General features: G+C 40.7%; 1 protein-coding gene across 5 annotated transcripts in view; it reads right to left on the bottom strand.

The window, feature by feature from the left end:
- The window catches only part of LOC114669445 (uncharacterized), a 488735-nt gene that overhangs the window by 409810 nt on the left and 54164 nt on the right, over positions 1-24761 (bottom strand). The window contains exons 3-5 of one of the 5 annotated variants that reach the window (XM_051923211.1): positions 18641-18919; positions 4538-4813; positions 236-362 (exon numbers count right to left, since the gene is read on the bottom strand). The exons of 1 other annotated variant lie outside the window; for it this stretch is intronic. In XM_051923211.1, the coding sequence (XP_051779171.1) occupies positions 236-362; positions 4538-4813; positions 18641-18919 (682 nt within the window). The remainder of the gene's footprint in view (positions 1-235; positions 363-4537; positions 4814-18640; positions 18920-24761) is intronic. 3 more of the 5 variants (XM_051923213.1, XM_051923217.1, XM_051923215.1) reach the window with 3 other exon arrangements.

The following is a 24761-nucleotide window of genomic DNA, read 5'->3' as shown; positions in this document are numbered from 1 at the left end:
GAGTCTCGGCGTGTAAAAATCCATGCCCACGTTGTAAAAGTAAGTGTGTCCAGGGAACGAATCCACATAAAATAAAGTAATAGGAGTGATCAATAAATAAAAATAGAAAAATAAAAGTAGAAAAGTACACATACATATACAGTCATACACGGAGCTGCTGAAAAGGCTGCCACTCACGGCGGCGCCTATTAGGTTTAAGTGAGTAGTCTTTATCAGGAATGAATGAGAGAGGCACCTTGTTTGGAAATGGTGCAAATAAAGAGATGAGGTGTGGAAGGCTGTTGTTGTCATTCATGTCTTTGTACTCTTCAAACAAATCACGCATCCGCCAAAATGAATTTTCACCAAAAGCATTTCGTAAACTAGAAGAAAAAAAAATTAGCAAAGTATGACCTTTACTTCAATGGTACATTCATCTATCCATCCATTTTCCAACCCGCTGAATCCAAACACAGGGTCACGGGGGTCTGCTGGAGCCAATCCCAGCCAACACAGGGCAGAAGGCAGGAACCAATCCCGGGCAGGGTGCCAACCCACCGCAGGACACACACAAACACACCAAGCACACACTAGGAACAATTTAGGATCGCCAATGCTCCTAACCTGCATGTCTTTGGACTGTGGGAGGAAACCCACAAAGACACGGAGAGAACATGCAAACTCCACGAGAGGACCCGGGAAGCGAACCTCAGGTCTCCAAACTGCGAGGCAGCAGCGCTACCACTGCGCCACCGTGCCGCCCTTCTATGGTACATTTTCATATACAAATGTGAGCTGAAAGTGCTTTATAAAAAGTAAGACAAAGAAGTACAATAACAAAGAAAAAATAAATAAGGAAATAAGTAAAATGGAAAAATGGAAGAGTCCTTAACAAAATCACACATTAAAATTCAACAGATTATAACTTTTTTATGTATGGTGCTCTATGATTTCCATTTTGTAGGTTCTGAGGTGTTGGTGTGTTAAGAGATGACTTTTGTGTCTCCAGAATGAATGTCTTCTATGACTTTAGTGCTTTAGTGCTTTTCTTCTAGTGGCCATCATTGTACTGAAGAGCAGCTTTTATCAGTCTTGTGCTCACACATATCCAGGATTAAACAAAGATAACCATATAAATACAATGATATTAATAGTGTCTTATGATATGTCTGGAAGCTTTTTTCAAAATGTTTTCTTCTTTTTGTGACAACCAATTAGAACTTTAGAACAGGCCACTCAGCCTAACAAGTCCTATCCAGTTAATTCCCCCAAAATATTCAAGTTTTGAAGGTCCCTAAAGTCCTCCTGTTCACCACACTTCTTAATGGGTTATGGTGCCACCTAGTGGCAGACACTATATAAATAGATAGTGAGTCCTGTTGGCGGTTGACTGTTTGATATGGACAGTTAGAATAAAGCAGACAAAGCTGACTTGTGGAAAATAGGACCGTGTGGTCTGTACACATAAACATGGTGTCAGAAGTGTGAACTGCAACCGCGCCCATTTTAGGACAAATCAACCAGATATCCAGCAGAAAAATACTTTATAACCAAGCAACTACACACACAAATGTCATACCACCTCCAGCCGAGATGAAGATGTCCGGTGACTTGGCTACGAACTGGGAGATCTTTAAAACAGAATTTCAGGACTTTATGTTAGCCACCAGACTGCATGAGAAACCCGCAGATGTACAAGCAGCCACCCTCAGACATGTAATGGGTAGTGAGTGCCAACATGTCTACTGACACAATCTGCACGGAGGAACAGCAAAAGGATGCTACCACCATCTTGACTGCCCTCAAGAGGCATTTCAAGCCCACAAAGAATGTCATATTCGAGCGCTTTGCCTTCGGATCCCTTATGCAAGAGGAAGGTGAGACAATAGACATATTTGTAACTAAAATAAGAGAGAAAGCTGTAATGTGTGATTATGAACAGTTGAAAGACGAACTGATTAGAGACAGGCTGGTGTTAGGTATTGCTGATGAGAGCATGAGACACCACTTGCTAAAAGAACGGGAACTTACTTTGGCATACGCTATCGACATCTGCCGAGCTGTGGAGCAAACACATTTGCAAATAAAAGAGCTAACGCAGGCTAAAGCGGATGACATAATTAGCGCCATGGATGTCCGAAAGCCAGCACAACAAGGCACCCTCAAGTCCACTACGTTATGACTTCCGAGCAAGCCTGGGAGCACTGAAAGTGCATGTACTGTGGTAGCACACACAACAGGGGAAGAGCCACATCTCCAGTTTTTGGCAAGGTTTGCCGACTCTGTGGAACTCTCAACCACTTTGCGATGGTGTGCCTTAAAGCGAAATGAGACCAGCATCAGCTGCATATGGTACACACCCAAGCCGAGCTTGAATAGGAGGAGGATGACAATGCTGATGGACACATAAACATTGCCAGTATGACGGGGTCATCCAGCTCCCAAGGAAAAATGTAGCTTGCCACCCTACAGCTCCACAACACCTGGCAACATTGCCAACTGGACTCGGGAGAAACATGCAAAGTCATGAATCTACAGGATAAACTTAAGCTAATTCCTAGCCAGATGAGACTGAAACTGTGTTCGGGGCAGGCGGTGAAGTCAGTGGGCCTTTTCCGCACCGAATGCCTGATAAAGGGACATAGCCACAAGCTAGAATTTGAAATAGTTGAAGCAAATCAAATTCTGCTCCTATCAGGTTCAACATGTGAGCGTTTGGGACTGATACACATCACAATACTGGAAGAACTTCATAATTTAGAAGGCCATATCACAGAGACGCTGACCGAACATGAACTTACCACCAGATACCGGGACATATTCAGGAATTCCATCGAATCTTTCCCTGGGGAAGTACACTTTGACCTGGATCAGACTGTCACACCAGGGTAATGCTCACTGCACAATGTTCCACTTGCCTTTAGGACAGCTGTCAAAGCCCAACTGGACAAACACATACGAGATGGCCATCTAGCCCCAGTGACTGACCCCACAGAATGGAGGTGTACCAAACATTTTTGTGCATACGCACCGTTTATACACAAGGCGCCAGGTCACTTGTGGCGCAGAGTACCTGAGACCTGAGTTGTACGAGAACAGGAGATAAACAAAGAATCACAGATGAGCCAGTGAGAGAAACACCTCAGTCAGGAGTGACCAGCATTGGGAAGATTGGTGTCATCAGTGACTTCAGTCAAGAGAATGCAGGACTGAAGACAAAATACACGAGAGATGACAAATATCCTGCACAAATTAGACTTTACACTCCCTTAGACACACAAACCTCAGACATCTGGGACAATCGCAATTACAAAGAGTCGCTGCTTTAGCTTAGGTACTTTGCCAAACTTGTTCGACTAGTGTTCTTATAACTCACCAGAGTGAACAAAATAATAATTAAAATAGCATTGTCTTATCACTGTACTGTATATACTATTTATAGACGTTTCAGAGGAGTTGAGCTGAAAAGTCCATTAGCAAATGTAAAAAAAAAAAAATAAACATGATGTGAAAACAAGAAAAGAGGTTTTAACACAAAAAATCACAGGCCTAAAACACAATTTACATTTATAAAGAGAGAAATGAGAGTCAGGTGTACACAGGGCTCAAAACTACACCATTCATTAAAAACAGGGGATAACCACAACCGTCATCAGAATGTTAAGGACTAAAACAGCAGAGAGCTCCAATCAGGACAAGCAGAAGAAGAAACAAATCACTGGGTAGTTTGGGCCGAGTGCAGACATAACAGGGCCGGTGACTGGTGCCAATAAATTGATCCACACTCTTATTCTGTCATTGGTTAGGTCACATGAGGCTGTAGTAGAACATCTGTCTAAAGTCATAACCAGGGACAAAATGTCTACAGCTGGCCTAAGTGAAGAAAACTTCTGGACAGGAACACCAATAAAATAAAATAAAAAGACACACAATTGTTTCATGGGTCCCCAGTTTGAGCTGTCATTCCTTGCATATTTGTATCCAAAATTATAAAATTGTAAGGAAAAGTCTTTCTTTCTTTATCATTTCCCAGAAGAAATGGAAAAAACTTTATTTATTTATTTATTTTCAAAACCAAAACAAATTCAGAGAAAAAAAAATCACAAAACACGCAAGAAAGGGCAGCTTGTCAAGAAGTTTGTATAACATTATACTGGTGACCTGATGTCCTGCACAGCCGGGACTTGCACTGATTATGTAACTGACCTGTCATGCTGTACATGCTAAGATTTACGAAAAACATGGTGACATCTTCGAAATGCATTATTTTACTGTGTTGTTCCTCCAGTGACTATTAGACTGGCTTGAGCAGAACTTCAAGGGCATATAACCAGTTGAGAAGATCACCTTTGGTGTGACTAACGGATGAAACCTGGAACTGGGCAACGTGATCTAAATGAAAGGAGCTGTTAATTCTGTTCTGTATCCGAAAATGATTCAGGTGAATATCAGGCTGAAAGCAGATGCTGATGCACAAAATGACACTATAAATTAAAAAGAAGAAGAGAGAAAAGAGTGTTGAATGAACAATAAATATACTGAACGTCAGATTATTTACCATATAGAAGATATCCCATCTAGACAGTCTGACAAGAACTGAACAAATTTTTTACTTTCACTTATGTACCAGTCATCATCATCATAATCCACTATGATGTCAGCTTTAATTGAGGAATATTTTATAAAGTTGCTGATTGTCTTCAGTGTCTCCTTGGTCAAGTATGGGTTGACATGGACTTCATTGTTTGTAAGCCTCAAAGATTCATTAAAGTCCTTTTGGTCTCCAAAGTACTCCATACATTCATAATACAAAGTGTAACTTATCCGTTTCTCTCTGTAAGATATAAAGACATTGCACACATTCTGTCATTTTTTTACTAAATAACATCTCTGTGAAAACATCAGAATTGATCACACTGAGCCATTGAATTTTACTTTAATAAAAGCACAACACCTGTGAGGTTAACTGTTTTATTTTACAAATGGCCACATGCATAACACTAAGTAAAAAATGAACAGTATATTGATTTAAAACTGCAAACTGTGACATTTTACAAAATAAAATTATGCAAATGGTAATATTATTCTGATATTTTTGTAGTTGAAAGTGTATATAAAGGAGACATAAAGAGGACATGTGACATTTAGGAAATACACTGACAAAGTACCAGAAGAACACAGAATGGCGTTTCTCCACTTTTAACAGACATGGAAAGAATATGAAAAAGTAAGAATGCTGAGATGCTGTTCACAATCTTCCAAATTTCTGGAAATTCTTCAGCAATTCTTTAAGTGTTTCTAAGTTTCCTACCTGAGTTTTGAGTTCCACATGTATCTTGTGTATTGGACTTTGGTCTTCTGCTGATTTTTATCTCTTCTGGTGTTGACCTACCTGGAATGTTTGACTACAGTTTTCTCCTTCCTTTTGTCTATTTCTAAATTTTCTTCTACTATGCCTTTTACACCACAAACTTGAACATGACTCACAATGGCTGATGCTGAGATGAATATAGTTATCACTGAGACGTGCAAAAAGACGTGAAGGCACTAAAAGAGCAAGTCCATGAATTATGGCACCTTCTAACAATTGGCCTAGAATTCAGCCACATGTAGCAGAGACCAGAGGCCTCATATATAATGTCGTGTGTAGAATTCACACTAAAACATGGAGTACAGACAAAAACAGAAGTGTGCGTATGCACAAAAATTCCAGATGCATAATACTGCGCGTACATGAAGTTCCAGTCACTTCCATTTTACAAATCCCATTGAGCATAAAATTTAATGTATGTGCACATGCCTACAGCCCCATTTGACTCCTTCCATAATGTTGCATTTTTGAATTTGAAAATGAAGTTAAATCACCCTTTCAGTTGAGTGTTTTGTTAAAAGACAATGCCAAAAGTACATATAAAAAAGAAGAACTTCACTGAATGCAAAATGAAGGTCCTATTCAGTTAAGTGGAGGCAAGAAAAAATGTACTTTTTGCTGGCTGAGGCAGTGGTATAAGCAACAAAAGGAACTTGTTGGAATGACACTCAAAAGTCGCACAGTGCCCAAAATAAAAAAGAAGAGGTCAGATGAAATAATTTACTGCAGCAGTACTGTGTCTGTCAAACGTACCAACCCCCACTTCCTGTCCATCCATTTTCTTTCTCCACATAACCAATCACCACAATATGGACTCTGTAATAAATCAAAAACCAGCTGTAAGCTTAGAACGCTGATTCATCAAAGCTTTTAAGGAACATTGAAAAATCATTGTAACACATGTTTAATTATTCCATCCATACATCCTATCCAGGATCATTCCAGTTCCAGCAAGCATACCGTGGGAGGGAGGAGCAATCCCTGGATGGGGTGCCAGATCATTGCTACCACTGCTCCACCATGCCCAAACGTTTAATTATTAACAGTGTACATTACTTAAATGAACTTAAAAATATGTCTGTATAATGTTGTAGCAGTGCTACTTTATAAGAACTGCATCTCCCAGCAGTCCTTGCTGGGGCTGCTGGGGTCAAAGGTGGCCACAGGTAGTTAAAAGGAGGGCAGAGGGCAAAGAGAGAGGAGAAAGTTTTTTTTTTGTTTTGGTGCAGTGTGTGTTGCGGTTATCTGTCGTTTCTGCCTGCTGTTATTGGAACTCTAATCTTTTTGTCCTTGACTGTATTCGTTTGTTGGGGTCTGGATTGTCTGTCTACCTGTGCACTGAGAACTGTGTTGGATTATTTGGTTTTCCGGAAGAGTGGAGCGCTCCTGAATCAACCATCTGATTTCATCCACATCATCAGTAACTACTGGTAGGACTGTATTTTTCCTTCTCTTTTTCAACATACAGATCGTTGGACTTAACTTGGTCACTTTTCATCTTCATCTGGGTTGGTTTATATGGACTTTGCTGTGAGGTGTTTGTGTTTATATGTAATATCGCCGAAGGGGTCAGGGGTGGTATTACTGTTTTCATTAATTATTTTGGGTCATTATATTTGTAATTGCACCCTGCCCAGGATTGGTTCCTGCCTTGTGCCCTGTGTTGGCTGGGATTGGCTCCAGCAGACCCCCGTGACCCTGTGTTCAGATTCAGCGGGTTGGAAAATGGATGGATGGATGGGTATTTGTAATTGTTTGTCTTTCCCAGTGTGCTTTATTGTCTCTGTTGTGAGTGTGTGTGGGTCGATCCAAGGCTGGGGACGTTCCTGGGATCTCTTCTATTAAAATAAATAAATCACCGTCATCTTTGACGGTGTGAATCTTAGCGGCCCCTGACCACTACAATATAGTATACATACTTGAATGCATTTCATCATAAAAATGACATCAAGTACACATCCTATTAATCTAACAGCACACAGCGCCAAGAGGATAACTCTTGGAAATCTCAATTGACTTAGAAGGCAGTCGTCATCATCCGTAAATACGCACTCTCTTCTATTGAATTGAATTGAATTCCTTAATTGTTATTGTATGGTACAATGAGATTCAATATGCAAATCCTCCATAAACTTATTTTCCTATAAAATGGTAAAATAATAATAATATGACAAAAAACAATGAAAAATATACAATATTAAAGCATAAGTACAATATATGTGTACTTATAATGCAGATATTGCAAATGGTTCATAAAGTGGCTCAGGTTGTGTAATATTAAAATTGTGACGCAAGTTTCCAGTGAGGTCACGTGTGTTTAGAGCTCTTGATATGAAACTGTTTCTGAACCACGAGGTCCCTGCAGGAAAGGCTCTGAAGCGTTTGCAGTATGGAAGATGTTCAAATAAACTGTGCACATGGCTGAGTGGAAACCAATGCAGGTGCTGCTGGTAAGCACCGTTTATACATGAGGCCCCAGATGTGTTGTTATCCATCATGAAGTTCTTATGGAGGGGTAAAGAAAACAATTGAGTGTAGAAGTAGGGTAACTGAATAATAATGTTTTCATTGTTTTGGCTCAGGGCACATGGTAACCTTATGACATAAGCTCAAGGAAAGCAAGAAAGCCCACCCTACATAAAGGTTGGTGTGGTGGGTAAGTGTAATCAGGCTGATTCATTTTTCATGGAAGAAATGTTACAGCAGATTGTGTGTCGCTCACTGATTCAGACACATATAGCAGATACTTTAATCCTTTCAGCTGACATATCTCAGATATGAGGAGGCCTAAAGCCTTAAAGTTTGTCAAGCTGAACTGGAAAGCAGTGTATTCTGGGAAAGCTGAAAAGCAAAGCAGTATTTAGAGTATTGTGCAGAGTTAGAAAGTGCAGCTTTGAATTGCCACGGGAAAACAAACTTGACTTTGTGATAATGATTTAGTAAGACTCTTTATGTTTGTTTTAAAGATGTGTAAGCTCTGCTAGTGAGATGGAAAAAAGACAGCCAGGTGCTCATTTTATTGGGTAGAAAATTTTTTTTTATCAAAGCTTTATTTCTTAAGGCATGAATGCCTACCTTTGTTTTTGCATATAATGTTGCATACACTTTCATTAATTTTATTTTTTGTTTTCTAATGTGAGTGGCCATTTTGTGATACCATTTGCATGATGCAATGATCCATTACCAGGTGGCATTGTCACTTGAAGTAGCATGTCATGACACAATTTGCACAATGACTTAAAGATTGGAGCTGCGACCAAAACTTTGTCCAACACTGCAAATACATTTGTGGAGATTTTGAACAAATTGCTGCTGGACTGTAAGCACAATGCAGAACATTCTTAAAACTCATCAAAACTCTAAATTATTGGTGGCTTAACTCTTCATTGATACTAAAATGTTGATGCATTCGAGGAGGAAATAAATAGGATACTTCTGGAAAATTCTGCAAGAGGAATCACCAGTTAGACTGTAAATATTTTAGAGTGCCACGCACAAACTCTTCCTGTTCCTCATTAATTCTTTCTGATAATCCATTAACACTAGAATTACCAGAGCCTACGAAAAAACTTGTAGATCTGGCCCACCTTAAATCCGTTCACACCTTTCCGCCAACGTCTTTTGTCCTCTAAATGTGCTGATAAAGACAAGCTGCCAGCAGCCAGCTATTCCATCCCCCCACCGACTTAGAACGTGCACGAACTTCTCCCAACTCATGCCTTGATTGATTATCTGGGAGTGAAGTGGAGTTTTAGAGTGGAAATTATAGATCGTTATTTGGAACACACGCATTTCATGTGTGTTCTGTTTCTACAGTAATCTGTGCAAACACATTGTTAAAACAGAAACTTTTTCATATTTTAGTAATAAATGTTACAAAATGTAGGCATAAACTATAGAATGTGTAAAGCCGGAGTTCCAAAGATCAAATAAACACTTTCACAAAAGGTTCAAGGATGGCACAGCAGATTGGTCTCTCAGAGCGCAGCATTCTTGCCGTGCCTCACAGACCTGAGTTTGATTCCCCGCTGAGGATAAAGTGTTACTTTTTTTTTTTTTTTTAACCTCAAACGAACATAAAATTTATAAATTGGTATGCACTGTCAGTTAATGAGATCGTTATATTTTCATGTGGGATGCTCCTTTTAAAATATTTTTTTAACAATTGAGACTGCAATTAACATGAACAACTGTCCTTATAACTGTTATTTTTAAGATCCATAACACACAGACAGACAGAGCACTTCATAATAGAGAGACAGATAGGCAGAGAAGTCACTAGATATATAAATAAACAGGGAAGGCACATGTACTGAAAGAAAAAAAAGATCAACATGTGCGTTGTTCCTGCTGCACTGAATGAGCTCACGCATTCTAACATCACCCCTCCCCTCCATCTGACTCTCTAAGTAGCGCCTTCAACACAATCCAACCTCTGCTCCTTAGGGACAAGCTGACAGAGATGGGAGTAGACTCATACCTGGTGGCATGGATCGTGGACTATCTTACAGACAGACCTCAGTATGTGCGTCTTAGGAACTGCAGGTCTGACATTGTGGTCAGCAACACAGGAGCGCCACAGGGGACTGTACTTTCTCCGGTCCTGTTCAGCCTATATACATCGGACTTCCAATACAACTCGGAGTCCTGCCACGTGCAAAAGTTCACTGACGACACTGCTATTGTGGGCTGCATCAGGAGTGGGCAGGAGGAGGAGTATAGGAACCTAATCAAGGACTTTGTTAAATGATGCGACTCAAATCACCTACACCTGAACACCAGCAAAACCAAGGAGCTGGTGGTGGATTTTAGGAGGCCCAGACCCTTCATGGACCCCGTGATCGTCAGAGGTGACTGTGTGCAGAGGGTGCAGACCTATAAATACCTGGGAGTTCAGCTGGATGATAAACTGGACTGAACTGCCAATACTGATGCTCTGTGTAAGAGAGGACAGAGACGACTATACTTCCTTAGAAGGCTGGCGTCCTTCAACATCTGCAATAAGATGCTACAGATGTTCTATCAGACGGTTGTGGCGAGCGCCCTCTTCTACGCGGTGGTGTGCTGGGGAGGCAGCATATAAAAGAAGGATGCCTCACGCCAGGACAAACTGGTGAGGAAGACAGGCTCTATTGTAGGCACGGAGCTGGACAGTTTGACATCCGTGGCAGAGCGACAGGCACTGAGCAGACTCCTGTCAATCCACTGAACAGGATCATCTCCAGACAGAGGAGCAGCTTCAACGACAGACTGCTGTCACCGTCCTGCTCCACTGACAAACTAAGGAGATCGTTCCTCTCCCACATTATGTGACTCTTCAATTCCAACTGGGGGGTAAACGTTAACATTATACAAAGTTACTGTCTGTTATACCTGCATTGTTATTACTCTTTAATTTAATATTGTTTTTTATCAGTATGCTGCTATCTATCTATCTATCTATCTATCTATCTATCTATCTATCTATCTATCTAGTCGACTGAAAACAAAAGCGTGAACTAATTTCTCAGCATCTTGCAATGATATAAGAGGTGTAACTTTTGTTATATTTCTTAAGTGAAAAAATGCTGTCCTAGTAATCTGACTAATGTGCGATTCAAAATTCAGGTCACAGTCAACAGTTACCCCTAAATTCTTTACCTCTGTCTTGACTTTTAATCCTAATGCATCAAGTTTATTTTTAATAACCTCATTATATCCATTATTGCCAATCACTAAAATTTCTGTTTTCTCTTTATTTAGCTTGAGAAAATTACTACTCATCCATTCAGAAACACAAGTAAGACATTGTTTGTGTGAAACAATAGAGTCGGGTTCATCAGGTTGTATTGATAAATACAGCTGCGTGTCATCAGCATAGCTGTGGTAGCTCACATTATGCCCTGAGATAATCTGACCTAACGGAAGCATGTAGATTGAAAAGAGCAGCAGACCCAGGATAGAGCCTTGTGGAACAGCAGTACAGACTTTATGAACTTCTTCATTGAGAAAATTAAAAATATAAGATCCCAGATCTCAGTATCACAGTACAAACCGCATACTAGTTTAGCAGACCCTGCCTCACATTGCATTCAGCACTTTAGTAATTTTAATCCTGTAACTAAACAGGAAGTCTTAACTTTAATTTCTAAAATGAAGCCCATTACTTGTTCCCTGATCCAGTGCCAACAAAACTAGTAAAAAGTTCAAAGAATGTTCTTCCAGTGCCTATTCTAAACATTATCAGTAGTTCATTATTGCAAGGCACAGTACCTGATGCAACAAAGTGGTCAGTTGTTAAACCATTACTTAAAAAGTCAGACCTAGACCCACACATACTTAATAATTAGACTGTGGCAGGCAGCTGGGGTCCATGCCCTACCGGGACACCCCTTCACTCTAAATTCAGGGGGGGCAACACTGGACGGTGCAATACCTCCCCCTGGACGCTAGATGGCTGCCCCCCTGGGTTGGAGCGGTGCCTCGGTTTCCCGCAGGGCTCCATGGGAATTGAAGTTGGGTGCAGCCCTGCTGTGTCCCGCAGGCACTGCCAGGGGGTGCTGCAGCTGGGACTCCTGAGCCCGTATGGACAGCGAATTCGCCACATCCGGAAGTGCTGCTGGAACTCAGAGTTCAGCCACCTGGAGCACTTCTGGGTGGACTATAAAAGGGCCCAGCAACCACCACTCAAGGAGCCAGAATCAGGAGGATGAGAATGAGGTTGCCTGGAGTGGTGGAGGAAGAAAAGAGTGTTTAAGTGCATTATTTGTGTCTTTTGGGACTGTGTTGTGCCTGTGGGGTCACAGGCAAGACGTGCCCCACAGGTGAAGAAAAATAAAAGTTTGTTGATTTTTATGCGTGCCTCCAGTGTGAGTCTGTGTCAGATCAGGCACCTATATAGCGCCTTTGTTACACTGGTGTAGTCAGCACGATTCCTGACCGTCTGCAAGCCAGGAAACTGCATTAATTGTGTAATGATCTGGCACAGCAGCGTGAGGCATGCGCAAAGCGCGCACCCAGAGACAGCGCACTTAAGCACACACCCACGGCAGGAAGGCCGCGACACTCCAGGGGCTCCATAACCCCACCAGAGCCGGTATGGGGAGAAAGAAAGCCTGGCAGAGTCCAAAGTCTTTGGCCGGATACCCACCCGCCGTCAAAGAAGAAGCCAGGGTCAGCGTGCCCCTAAGAAAAAAAGAGTGTTTAAGTGTATTATTTGTGTCTTTTAGGACTGTGTTGTGCCTGTGGGGTCACAGGAAAGACATGCCCCACAGGTGAAGAAAAATAAAAGTTTGTTTATTTTTATACGTGCATCTAGTGTGAGTCTGTATCAGGTCAGGCGCCTACATAGCGCGTTTGTTGCAAGACCTATTTCAAATTTACCCTTTCTCTCTAAAATACTAGAAAAAGTAGTCGCTAATCAGTTTCAGTCACACCTTATGCATCGCAATTTATTTGAGAAATTCCTGTCAGGTGTCCACACTGGTCATAGTACAGAAACGGCACTAAACGCGGGTTGTAAACGACATTCTGATATCCTCTGATGAAGGAAACTCCAATGTAATGATGTTGTTAGACTTAAGTGCAGCATTTGACACCACTGACCATTCGATTTTACTGCACAGGCTAGAAAATGATGTGGGGCTTACAGGCACCGTTCTCGCTTGGTTTAGTTCTTACTTATCAAATCGATTCCAATATGTACAAAAATGTGCTGACAGGACTCCATCATTATACACAGAAGTGAGATAGATAGATAGATAGATAGATAGATAGATAGATAGATAGATAGATAGATAGATAGATAGATAGATAGATAGATAGATAGATAGATAGATAGATAGATTATTTAACAATATTAATTAAATAGTAATAAAAATGCAGTGCAAGTTAAAAAATGCAAGGTGGAAAGTGCAAGGCAGGTATAACAGTCACTAATCTTGTATAATGTTAACGTTTACCCCCTAGTGGAATTGAAGAGTCGGATAGTGTGGGGGAGGAACGATCTCCTCAGTCTGTCAGTGGAGCAGGACGGTGACAGCAGTGTGTCGCTGAAGCTGCTCCTCTGTCTGGAGATGATCCTGTTCAGTGGATGCAGTGGATTCTCCATGATTGACAGGAGTCCGCTCAGTGCCCGTCGCTCCGCCACAGATGTCAAACTGTCCATCTCCGTGCCTACAATAGAGCCTGACCTTCCTCACCAGTTTGTCCAGGCGTGAGGCGTCCCTCTTCTTTATGCTGCCTCCCCAGCACACCACCGCGTAGAAGAGGGCGTTCGCCACAACTGTCTGATAGAACACCTGCAGCATCTTATTGCAGATGTTGAAGGACGCCAGCCTTCTAAGGAAGATATGGTGCCCCGCAGGGCTCAGTACTGGGACCTTTACTGTTTTCACTTTACATGCTTCTACTTGGATCTCTCATTAGGAAACATCATGTTAATTTTCACTCGTATGCAGATGACACCCAGTTATACCTTTCATTTAAATCAAATGAAGTTTCTCCAATATTGTCTTTAATTAGTTGTGTTAGTGAATTAAAGAAGTGGATGAATGAGAACTACTTGTCTTTAAACACTGATAAAACAGAGATGTTAATTGTTGGAGGGAATGATGCTGATCACAACAATATTTTGTCATCATTTAACTCAATTGGAATCACCATTAATTTTACTGAATCAGCTCGCAATCTCAGAGTTATCTTTGACTCTAGCATGTCTTTTAAAGCGCATATTACAAAGTTGTCCAAAACATGTTTCTTCCATCTTAAAAATGTTAGGAAATTAAGGCACTTTCTTAGTAAACAAGATTCTGAGAAATTAATTCATGCATTTATTTCTACTAGGATTGACTACTGCAATGCGGTGTTCACTGGATGTTCAAACTGTTCTTTATACAGCCTCCAGTTAATCCAAAATGTGGCTGCAAGAATTATTACAAGAACTAGAAAATACGAACACATAACTCCAGTTCTTAAATCCTTACACTGTCTCCCGGTTAAGTTTAGGGAAGATTTCAAAATCCTCCTTTTAACTTATAAAGCATTAAATGGCCGAGGTCCGGCTTACTTGTCTGAACTTATCATGATTTACAAACCTGAGCACACATTAAGATCTCAAGATGCTGGTCTGCTTATGATTCCAAGGATTAATAAAACAACAGTGGGAGGTTGAGCTTTTAGTTATAGTACTCCTAAACTGTGGAGTGGTCTGTCTGTTACTATAAGAGATGCCCCTTCAGTCTCAGCTTTTAAATCCTGGCTGAAGACTCACTACTTCAGTTTAGCACACCCTGACTAGAGCTGCTGATTAACTGTGCAGACTGCATCTCTGTTGTCAGTCATTAGCACTAAAACATAAGTAACATGATAGTTAGAATTGGATACTAACCCTCACCTATTCTGTTTCTCTTCTCTGTACTCAAATGTGGCACTTGGTGCCACGGCCCACCTGTCGAGTTGTTTTGCCTGCCTAAGGTAAAGTCATCACTGATGGAGGATCGCAGGAATCATGGGAAAGAGGGGTCCTTTCATCGGATTGGCTGGCCCAGCGCTGTTTCAGCTGTGGAATGGCCAAATGGGGAGGCAGCTTGATGGCTGAGGTCTCCAGGAGTCTAAACAAATCCAAATCATATTATGTGATATCATCTACTGTTAAATTCTGCTCCATACTTGTAAAATTTTATTTTTATACTGTACTGAGGATTACTTGTGTTCTGTTCTGTGTATTGTATTGTATTGTTTTGACCCCAATTCTCTTTGACAGCCACTTCACACCCAACCTACCTGGTAAGGGGTCTCTTTTTGAACTGCCTTTCCCAGGTTTCTTCCATTTTTTTCCCTACAAGGGTTTATTTGGGAGTTTTTCTTTGTCTTCTTAGAGAGTCAAGGCTGGGGGGCTGTCAAGAGGCAGGGCCTGTTAAAGCCCATTGTGGCACTTCTTGTGTGATTTTGGGCTATACAAAAATAAACTGTATTGTATTGTATTACATCTGAGTGCAGGTTTCCACTAATTATTGAATATCTGTACTATACCAACAATGACGACTTTGATGAAAATACCCATCCAGCCCCCAAAATGAAGAAAATGTGGGAGATATACCCGGCGTTTGTAGCAAAATTTCAGAGCGTTTACATTTTGGACTGTGAAGTTAGCATTGATGAAAGTCTCATTGCTTATAAGGGCAGACTCTCATGGATACAGTATATCGCGTCAAAGAGAGCAAGATTTGGCATAAAGTTTTACGAGCTTTGTGAATCTAAAATGGGATACATCTGGAATAATGTCATATACACTGGGAAAGGGACAATGTCTGATCTGAAATACAATCAGTACGGCGTTGCTACGTCATTTGTGCCAACTTTGACTGATGCTCTGCTGGATCAATGTTACTGTATTACCATGGACAGTTTTATACTTCTCCAGAGCTATTTGACATCTTGCTGCAATGAAAGACTGGTGCATATGGAACAGAGTGTCACCACCGTCACGGCACACCTGAAGACTTTGACAGAGCTAAATGATAGTAAGGTGCACTAGTAGCCTGTCAAAAGGGTAAAGTGCTTGTGCTGAAATGGAAAGACATGAAAGACGTTTGTCTTCTTAGCACTGTACGTAATGCAGCTACAGTCTCTTAAAAGAAATACTAGAAGAAGATATTTTGTCACCTGGTGGAACAGTGCATTAGGAATGCATTCGTCTTATACAAATAAAAAGCTGGTGAAACTGACTATCGTGCAAACTTTACACGCCACCATTGCAGCACATCCACCATCCACACTACCGCTAAAGACATGCGGTTGACCCAGCACATCGTGGATCAGTCCAGAGTGTCTTATTGGTAGACATTTAATTGATTATACACCTTTAGCAGAAAAAATTAAAAACTGAATCAAACTCATTGCTGTGCAGTGTGCTGTTCAAAAACGGATATATCTGGAAAGAAACGTGTGATTATCTGCCAAACTATGACGTTGGATTGAGTGTTTCACCGTGCTTTAAGACTTACTACACAAAGGACTCATTTTGAGATTATATGCTGTTTTTGTATCATTAGTAATATTATTATTAGTGCTATTATTATTTTTGTTATTATTGTTCACTTCTTCTTATATTTTTATTCATCATTACTGTTCTTATTTGTATCTTTATTATACTTTTGAAAGGTAATAAAAATGTAACTTTTTATACCACAAAGAAATGCAATTCTTTTTAGAAGTGTTTTTGGAATAAAATGGAACACCAAGGAGGTTAAACTTCGGGTGATGACTGGCAGTAAGTTTAACTTGGATACCCACCTTGTTACAAAACCCCTCCTAGAATCAACACATCAACTGCAGACCCCGATCAGAAAGACTGGACATCATAACATTGTGGAATTTAAAGAAATGTCAAATAAAAATTTCCATGAATTCCTTTGTGGAAGGAAGGGAACGGGGGAATAAAATGAGCGCTCTTTTAAAACAATCCACAATGACAAAATGGTAGTATGACCCTTAGAGACTGGCAGATCAGTTATGAAATCCACCATTATATCCTCTTAAGACTGTATGGCAGGGGCAAATAGTAGAAACAAATGTTTAAAATGACAACAAGTGTCACATAACCTCACAGAGACTTTAACATCTTGAGCTAAATTCAGCCACCTGAAATATTGTTGTATAAATTGTAAAACATTAAAAATACCAGGGTGACCCAAAAAGGGTGGTGAATGACTCTTCTCAAAACTGTACAAATAGCTGGATCAGGAACAAATGACTCTTCATCAGGTGACTCATGAGGTGGAGGAGGATTGGACCACCACAACTGAAGGGACGCTCAGAGTTTTTCCGGCAATTCTGTGACTGTTGCTCCTAAATATTTGTAAGGTGGTCTGATACATTTGGGTTCAAACACCACCACATCAGGCTCCTTCAATCTGGAAAGTGCATCTGCTTTCAGACTGTGATCAGCACATGAAAATTCAGAATAAATCTCAAGAAGAGTGTTTAAGTGGCAAATCTGTAAAGATGGGCCAATCAGAAACTAAATACACGTCATCAAGCACCATGGACTCCATGCAATATGTGCTCAAATGGAGTTCTCCAATCAGTGAGTAGCGTGTGTTTCTGAAGCCAATGGAAATCAAGATGATCGAGATAACAGGCAGGCAGTGTGGCGTAGTGACTGGGGCTTTGGATTTCTGAGGATGTGAGTTCAAATGCCAGTACAGACATGTTGTGACTATAAGCAAGTGACATGGCCTGTCAATGCACTAATGGGAAAACCAAAAGAAATGGAACTAGTTACATCTCAAATGTTTTAAGCTGCTTTGGCAAAAGGAGTCAGTCAAATAAATCAATAGAAATGTAAGATAATGGAGGTACTGACAGTGAGCTAATCTCAAGACAACATTAAGTGGAAGGATTGAAACTGATAAAACTTCCAGGAGTGCCTGAATTAACAAAGACCCAAGAATCACGCAGGCTACCAGGACATGTTGGATTCTAAAAGTATCCAGGAGTCAAGATGTGGTCAAAAACAGAAATGAGTCAAATACTGACACCGGGTCAGACTTTGTCTGTTACAACTGATTATGTTAAATAATTTCAATTTGCTTTGTTTTATGGTGTGTTTACCCTAATCAGTATTTGACGAGTGTCAGTCCATCATTGTCAAGTGTGCATTTTGTAATTTTAATGTTTGTAATTTTATTTTAGCTGTAAATTTGTTACAGCAGTCTGAGTCTGTGCTCAATGAAGAGTACAGTACAAAAGTACATAGAATTTCATGGAACTGAATTCAATTTAAACATCTCCTCCAAGTAGCAGTCAAAACATTTTAATTGCTGATATCAACAAGTGCAGTTACTGCACCATCACTCTTCATCTCTTTGACCAGGAACAAGAAAGACTTGCTCATCATCGATGGGGTCTAACAGTGGCCATCAAAACCCCATGATGTTGAGATATGAAGAACAAGAATAAGAAAGGAAGACAATGAAGAGGAGAACTGGAAGAGCCTTGGAGGTTTTCACCTTCTCCATAAACAGATAAACAAACAGAATTAATCAGTATGGTGGACACAAGGAAATAATAAAACATCAGAGAGGAGACAGAAGAAATTAAATGTAGATAAAGCTGTGAAAGAGAAAAACAATTAAGAAACAAAGGACAATAACAAAAGAATGAAAACGATGTAAATAGTAAAAAATAAGAGCCTGGCACAAAGATAAGGAAATATCTTCTCAATCACTGCATCGCTAGGATTGTGTCAAAGATGTCCATCACTATTTATAATCTGCTGAAATTTGACTGATCAGTAAACCAACATACCTTACAGTCTCCCAAAGACTGTTGAGTACACATCGCCGAAGATCTTGAAAAGCCTCTTTGTGCTGTGGAACGGCGACTTTGTCTGGGTGACATTGACTCAGGAAACTGAAGTAAAGTAAGTCATCTTCATCATGAATGAATGAGAGAGGCACCTTGTTTGGAAATGGTGCAAATAAAGAGATGAGCTGTGGAAGGCTGTTGTTTCCTTTCACTCTTTTGTACTCTTCAAACAAATCACGCATCAACCAAAATAAATTTTCATTGAAGCCATCTAGTAAACTAGAAGAAAAAAAAAATTAGGAGAGTATGACATTTACTTCTATGGTACATTTTCATATACAAATGTGAGCTGAAAGTGCTTTACAAAAAGTAAGACAAAGTAGTACAATAACAAAGAAAAAATAAATAAGGAAATAAGTAAAAAGGAAAAATGGAAGAGTCCTTAACAAAATCACACATTAAAATACAACAGATTATAACTTTATGTATGGTGCTCTATGATTTCTATTTTGTAGGATCTGAGGTGTTGGTGTGTTCAGAGATGACTGTTGTTTCTCCAGAATGAATGTCTTCTATGACTTTAGTGCTTTAGTGCTTTTCTTCTAGTGGCCATCATTGTACTGAAGAGCAGCTTTTATCAGTCTTGTGGTCACACATATCCAGGATTAAACAAAGATAACCATATAAATACAATGATATTAATAGTGTCTTATGATATGTCTGGAAGCTTATTTCAAAAAGCTTTCTTCTTTTTCTGACAACCAATTAGAACTTTAGAACAGGCCACTCAGCCTAACAAGTCCTATCCAGTTAATTCCTCCAAAATATTCAAGTTTTGAAGGTCCCTAAAGTCCTCCTGTTCACCACACGTCTTGTTAAGGGGTTATGCTGCCACCTAGTGGCAGACACTGTATAAATAGATAGTGTGTGCTGTTGGTGGTTGTCTGTTTGACATGGACAGTTTGAATAAAGCAGATAGAGCTGACCTATGGAAATGGCTCCATGTGGTCTATACACATAAAGATGGTGTCAGAAGTGTGAACCGCAACCGTGTCCATTTCAGGACAAATCAACTAGATATTCAGCTGAAAAATATTTTATTACCAAGAAACTACATACACAAATGTCATACCACCTCCAGCCGAGATGAAGATGTCCAGCAACTTTCAGGACTTCATGTTAGCCACAGGACTGCATGAGAAACCTGTAGATGTACAAGCAGCCACCCTCAGACGTGTAATGGGTAGTGAGTACCAACATGTCTACTGACACAATCTGCACTTGATGGAGGAACAGCAAAAGGATGCTGCCACCATCTTGACTGCCCTCGAGGTGCATTTCAAGCCGACAAAGAATGTCATATTCGAATGCTTTGTCTTCGGATCCCTTATGCAAGAGGAAGTTGAGACAAAAGACGTATTTGTAACTAAACTAATGGAGAAAGCTGTAACGTGTGATTATGAGCAGTTGAAAGACGAACTGATTAGAGACAGGCTGGTGTTAGGTATTGCTGATGAAAGCATGAGACGCTGCTTGCTAAAAGAAAGGGAACTTACTTTGGCATATGTTATCGACATCTACCGAGCTGTGGAGCAAACAGATTTGCAAATGAAGGCACTAACACAGGCCAAAGCGGAAGAAATAACTAACGGCACTGACTTCCAAAAGCCAGCACAACAAGGCACACTCAAGTCCACCACAATACGACTTCTGAGCAACCCCGCGAGCGCTGAAAAGTGCAAGTACTATGGCAGCACACACAACCGGGGAAGAGCCACATGTCCAGCTTTTGACAAGGTTTGCCAACCTACAGCTCCACAGCACCCAGCAACATTGCCAGCTGGATTCGTAAGCAACATGCAAAGTCATGAGTCTACAGGAAAAAGCTAATTCCTAGCCAGACGAGACTGAAACTGCGTTTGCGGTAGGTGATGAAGTCAGTGGGCCTTTTCCGCACCGAATGCCTGATAAAGGGACATAGTCACAAGCTAGAATTTCAAATAGTTCAATCAATAGTAGAATCAAAATCTACTCCTATCAGGTTCAACATGTGAGCATTTGGGACTGATGCACATCACGATACTGGAAGAACTTCATAATTTAAAAGGCCATATCACAGAAACGCTGACCGAACAGGAACTTACCACCAGATACCGGGACATATTCAGGAATTTCATCAAATCTCTCCCTGGGGAAGAGTGAAATTAATACCTGGATGGAGCAGAACTCTTTAAAATTAAATTGCAACAAAACTGAACTCCTGCAAATTGGGACTAAATTGCAACTTAATAAAATGAGCTCCTTCCCAGTTCATCTTGGCGGTGATCTCATCAGACCTGCCTCTACTGTAAAGAATCTTGGTGTCATTTTTGATTCCTCCCTTTCTTATTCGGCCCACATAAATCACATTAAGAAACTTTCTTACTTTCACCTCCGTAACATATCCTGTGTTCGCTCCTTCCTCTCCTTTTCTAATGCTGAGAAACTTGTCCCTGCTTTTATCACATCCCACATCGATTATTGTAACTCGCTGCTGGCAGGTGCCCCTTCTAATCTGATATCACAGCTCCAGCTTATTCAAAACTCAGCTGCAAGAGTCCTTACTCAAACCAGCAGCAGCGAGCACATCACACCATCCTGCTCCACCTTCACTGGCTCCCTGTGTCTTACAGAACTGAATATAAAATCCTACTAATAACCTACAAAGCCTTAAATGACCTTGCGCCAAACTACATCAGTGACCTTCTCCATCACTATGTGCCTGCGCGCCCACTAAGGTCCTCTGATTCTGGCCATCTTGTTGTACCTCACACTAATCTACACACCATGGGTGACAGCAGGGCCTTCAGCTGTATAGCGCCCAGACTCTGGAATGACCTACCGACATTAATCAGGTCAGCTGACTCCATGAATTCTTTTAAAACTCCTCTGATCAGTTTGTCTTTTAGCTCTACTTGACTTTATTACCCTTCTCTCAGTTTACCTCCATGTTAAGATGCTCATGTAACCTGTATGTGTGTGTGTGTACTATGCCATCAATGATGTTGTCTGTTAGGCTTTTTCTCTAAATTTGTCCTCACAGGTGGCGCAGTGGTAGTGCTGCTGCTTTGCAGTAATGAGACTGTGGAAGATTGTGGGTCTGGTTCCTCCCTGTGTGGATAGCGCTTTGAGTACTGAGAAAAGCGCTATATAAATGTAATGAATTATTATTATCTTAATCTTCTTTATTTATTTATCTGTAGTACAATGCTATATACTGTAAACACTGATGTTCCTTCTTAAACTCTGTGAAGTACCTTGAGCATGGGAAAGGTGCTATATAAATAAAATGTATTATTGTTATTATTATCATTACTTTGACCTGGATCGGACTGTCACACCAGTGCAATGCTCACCACACAATGTTCCAGTTGCCCTCAGGACAGCTGTCAAAGACTAACTGGACAAACACATACGAGATGGCCATCTAGCCCCAGTGACTGACCCCACAGAATGGATAGGCAACATGGTCATAGTAAAAAAAGGTGGCAAAATCTGAATCTGCACTGATCCAAAGGCATTGAAGAAAGCTCTGAAAAGATCCCACTATATAATGCTGACCCTCGAAGACATCCTTTATAAGCTGCCGACAGCCCATCTTTTTTCATTGGTGGATGCCTGGGACGCCTTCCTACATATTAAACTGGACAACCATAGCAGCCTCCTTACAATTTTCTGGACACCCTGAGGGTGAATACACTGGCTCAAGCTACCCTTTGGCATGTCAGTAGCTCCTGAGGTGTACCAAAGAAAACAACATAAATAATTAGCTGGCCTGCATGGTGTCGAGCTGATTGCAGATGATATACTTATAGTGGGTTGCGGAGACTCTCTGGAGGAAGCCGCTCATGACCACGACATCAATATAATTGCCCTAAAGGACTGCTGCAGAGAAATAACGCTGAGACTGAGCATCAACAAGCTGCAGTTTAACACTAGAATTACCAGAGTCTACGAAAAAAATCATAGATCCGGCCCACCTTAAAACCGTTCTCACCTCTCATTTGTCTTCTAAATGTGTCAATTAAGACGAGCCAGCTAGCAGCTGGCTATTCCATCCCCCACCGTTGCAGAACGTTCACTAAGTTTTCCCAGCTCATGCCTTGTTTGATTATCTGGCAGTGACTGAACTGCTAGAGTTTTAGAGTAGAAATAATAGATCGTTATTTGGAACACACGCATTTCATGTGTGTTCTGTTTCTACAGTAATCTGTGTAAACACATTTTTAAAACAAACATTTTTCATATTTTAGTAGTAAATGACAAAATGTAGGCATAAACTATATAATATATGAAGCCTGAAGTCCAAAGATCAAGTAAACACTTTCACAAAAGGTTAAAGAAAAAACAACAGTTTCTGTAGAGTAGTGGTAAGATTTGCTGACTTGTAATCAAGCGTCCCCGGCTCGATCCCGACTTCCTGCTATATTTGCTGTTTTCAGTAATGAGCTGCTCTTATTGTTAATATTATATAGTACACACATACATTTGGTTTGCGACTGTAACACACGGTGTACATTTATAGGACTTGTAAAAGTTTCCGCTTTTTTTTTCACTTTTATTCTCTCTAAATCACGATCACAATACATACTAAGTCACGGACAGTTGACACAGACTGCTCAGCCAATCAGTACGCAGCAGGCCTGTTGCGCCTCAGAGACCCGAGTTCGATTCACCGCTGGAAAGAAAGTGTTATTTTTTTTTTTTTTTCTTTTTAACCATATAAAGTGGTATGCACTGTCAGTCAGTCAGATCGTTGTATTTTCATGTGGGATGCTCCTTTTAAAATATTATTTTTAACAATTGAGACTGCAATTAACATTAACAAGTGTCTTTGTAACTGTTATTATATAATATATATTAAAACAGCTAAGGGGATAGATAAATAGCTATAGCGCGTCTTTATGTAATCCAAATAAATAACATGTGAGCTGATTTATTTACTTATCTTCCTACAGCATAAAGTCACAAGTGAACTGTTGAGCTTCCTCTGCTTGATCATCAAGGGCATGCTCACAAATTACACATGTAATGCTACGAAAAATACCTGCTGACACTTTAGTACGCGAGCAATGGTACGAGAATGCAGTCAGACTTTTTTTGGGCACATACACCACGCTAGTGTGTAGATCTGGACGGTGTAGCGTTGGCGAGCTCTGTAAGCCGTGCTGTTTCTTTGAAGGACAGGTGATTGGCAGGATGACGCCGGACTTTTGCCTTTACGCCTGGTGCAGCTGCGTTGTTCTTTTATGTGAGTCGACGTTTTTTTTGCGGGGAGGGCATCTGTTTTCTCCAATCTGAATTCACCTCTGCTATAGCGCGTCTTTATTTGAAAACAGCAGTGTCAGATCGGGGCGAGCATGAACGCTAACTTTGACAAGCACTATAAATTTACAGCGGTTGTTACAGACGTAATTCAAATGTATGTTTTTATTGTATAATATTAACAATAACAGCAGCTCTCTACTCAAAGCGGCAGCTTCTCAAGTTTGCCGTTTTGAGTAGAGAGCTGCTATTATTGTTAATATCTATATATATAATTAACTAAGCCGCTGCCAGAGCGGGCAAGACACCCATGAAAGCACGCAGAGCAAAGCAAGACACCCATTAAAGCACGCAGGAAGGGGCGTGGATTCACTAAGCCGCCGACAAGTAAGACGCCCATGGCGCACGCAGGAAGGAGCCACGCCCACCAGCTCTAAGACCATTGGATACGATGACAACTCGCAGAGCCACGCCCACCAACTCGGACGCGACGACACAGAAAAAATGGCGTCATTTATGTTCATCTGTTGTAGAGTCCACATGCACCTCTGAGTCATGTTGACTGTTCATAGAGGCATGTTTCTCGCGGATGTGAATCGCTTTATGCAGCATGTAAAACAGTTTGCTAGGGGTATCCCATGGGATCCTTAAAACAATCCTTTAAAACTGAGGTTAAAACACAATGAAGGAAGCAGTCTTTAAAACCGAATAAGCCCTGTGCCTCTTTTTCATTAGCATCTCACCTGCTTCACCGATGCAGGTCCTGCAACAGTCAAGACGCTGTCTCAGCAGCTGACCTTCTCTGTGCCTGACTCCA

This window comes from Erpetoichthys calabaricus, chromosome 2, assembly GCF_900747795.2.
Source record: "Erpetoichthys calabaricus chromosome 2, fErpCal1.3, whole genome shotgun sequence".
In the NCBI taxonomy this organism is placed as follows: Eukaryota; Metazoa; Chordata; class Cladistia; order Polypteriformes; family Polypteridae; genus Erpetoichthys; species Erpetoichthys calabaricus.
This window is presented reverse-complemented; position numbering and strand designations above follow the sequence as displayed.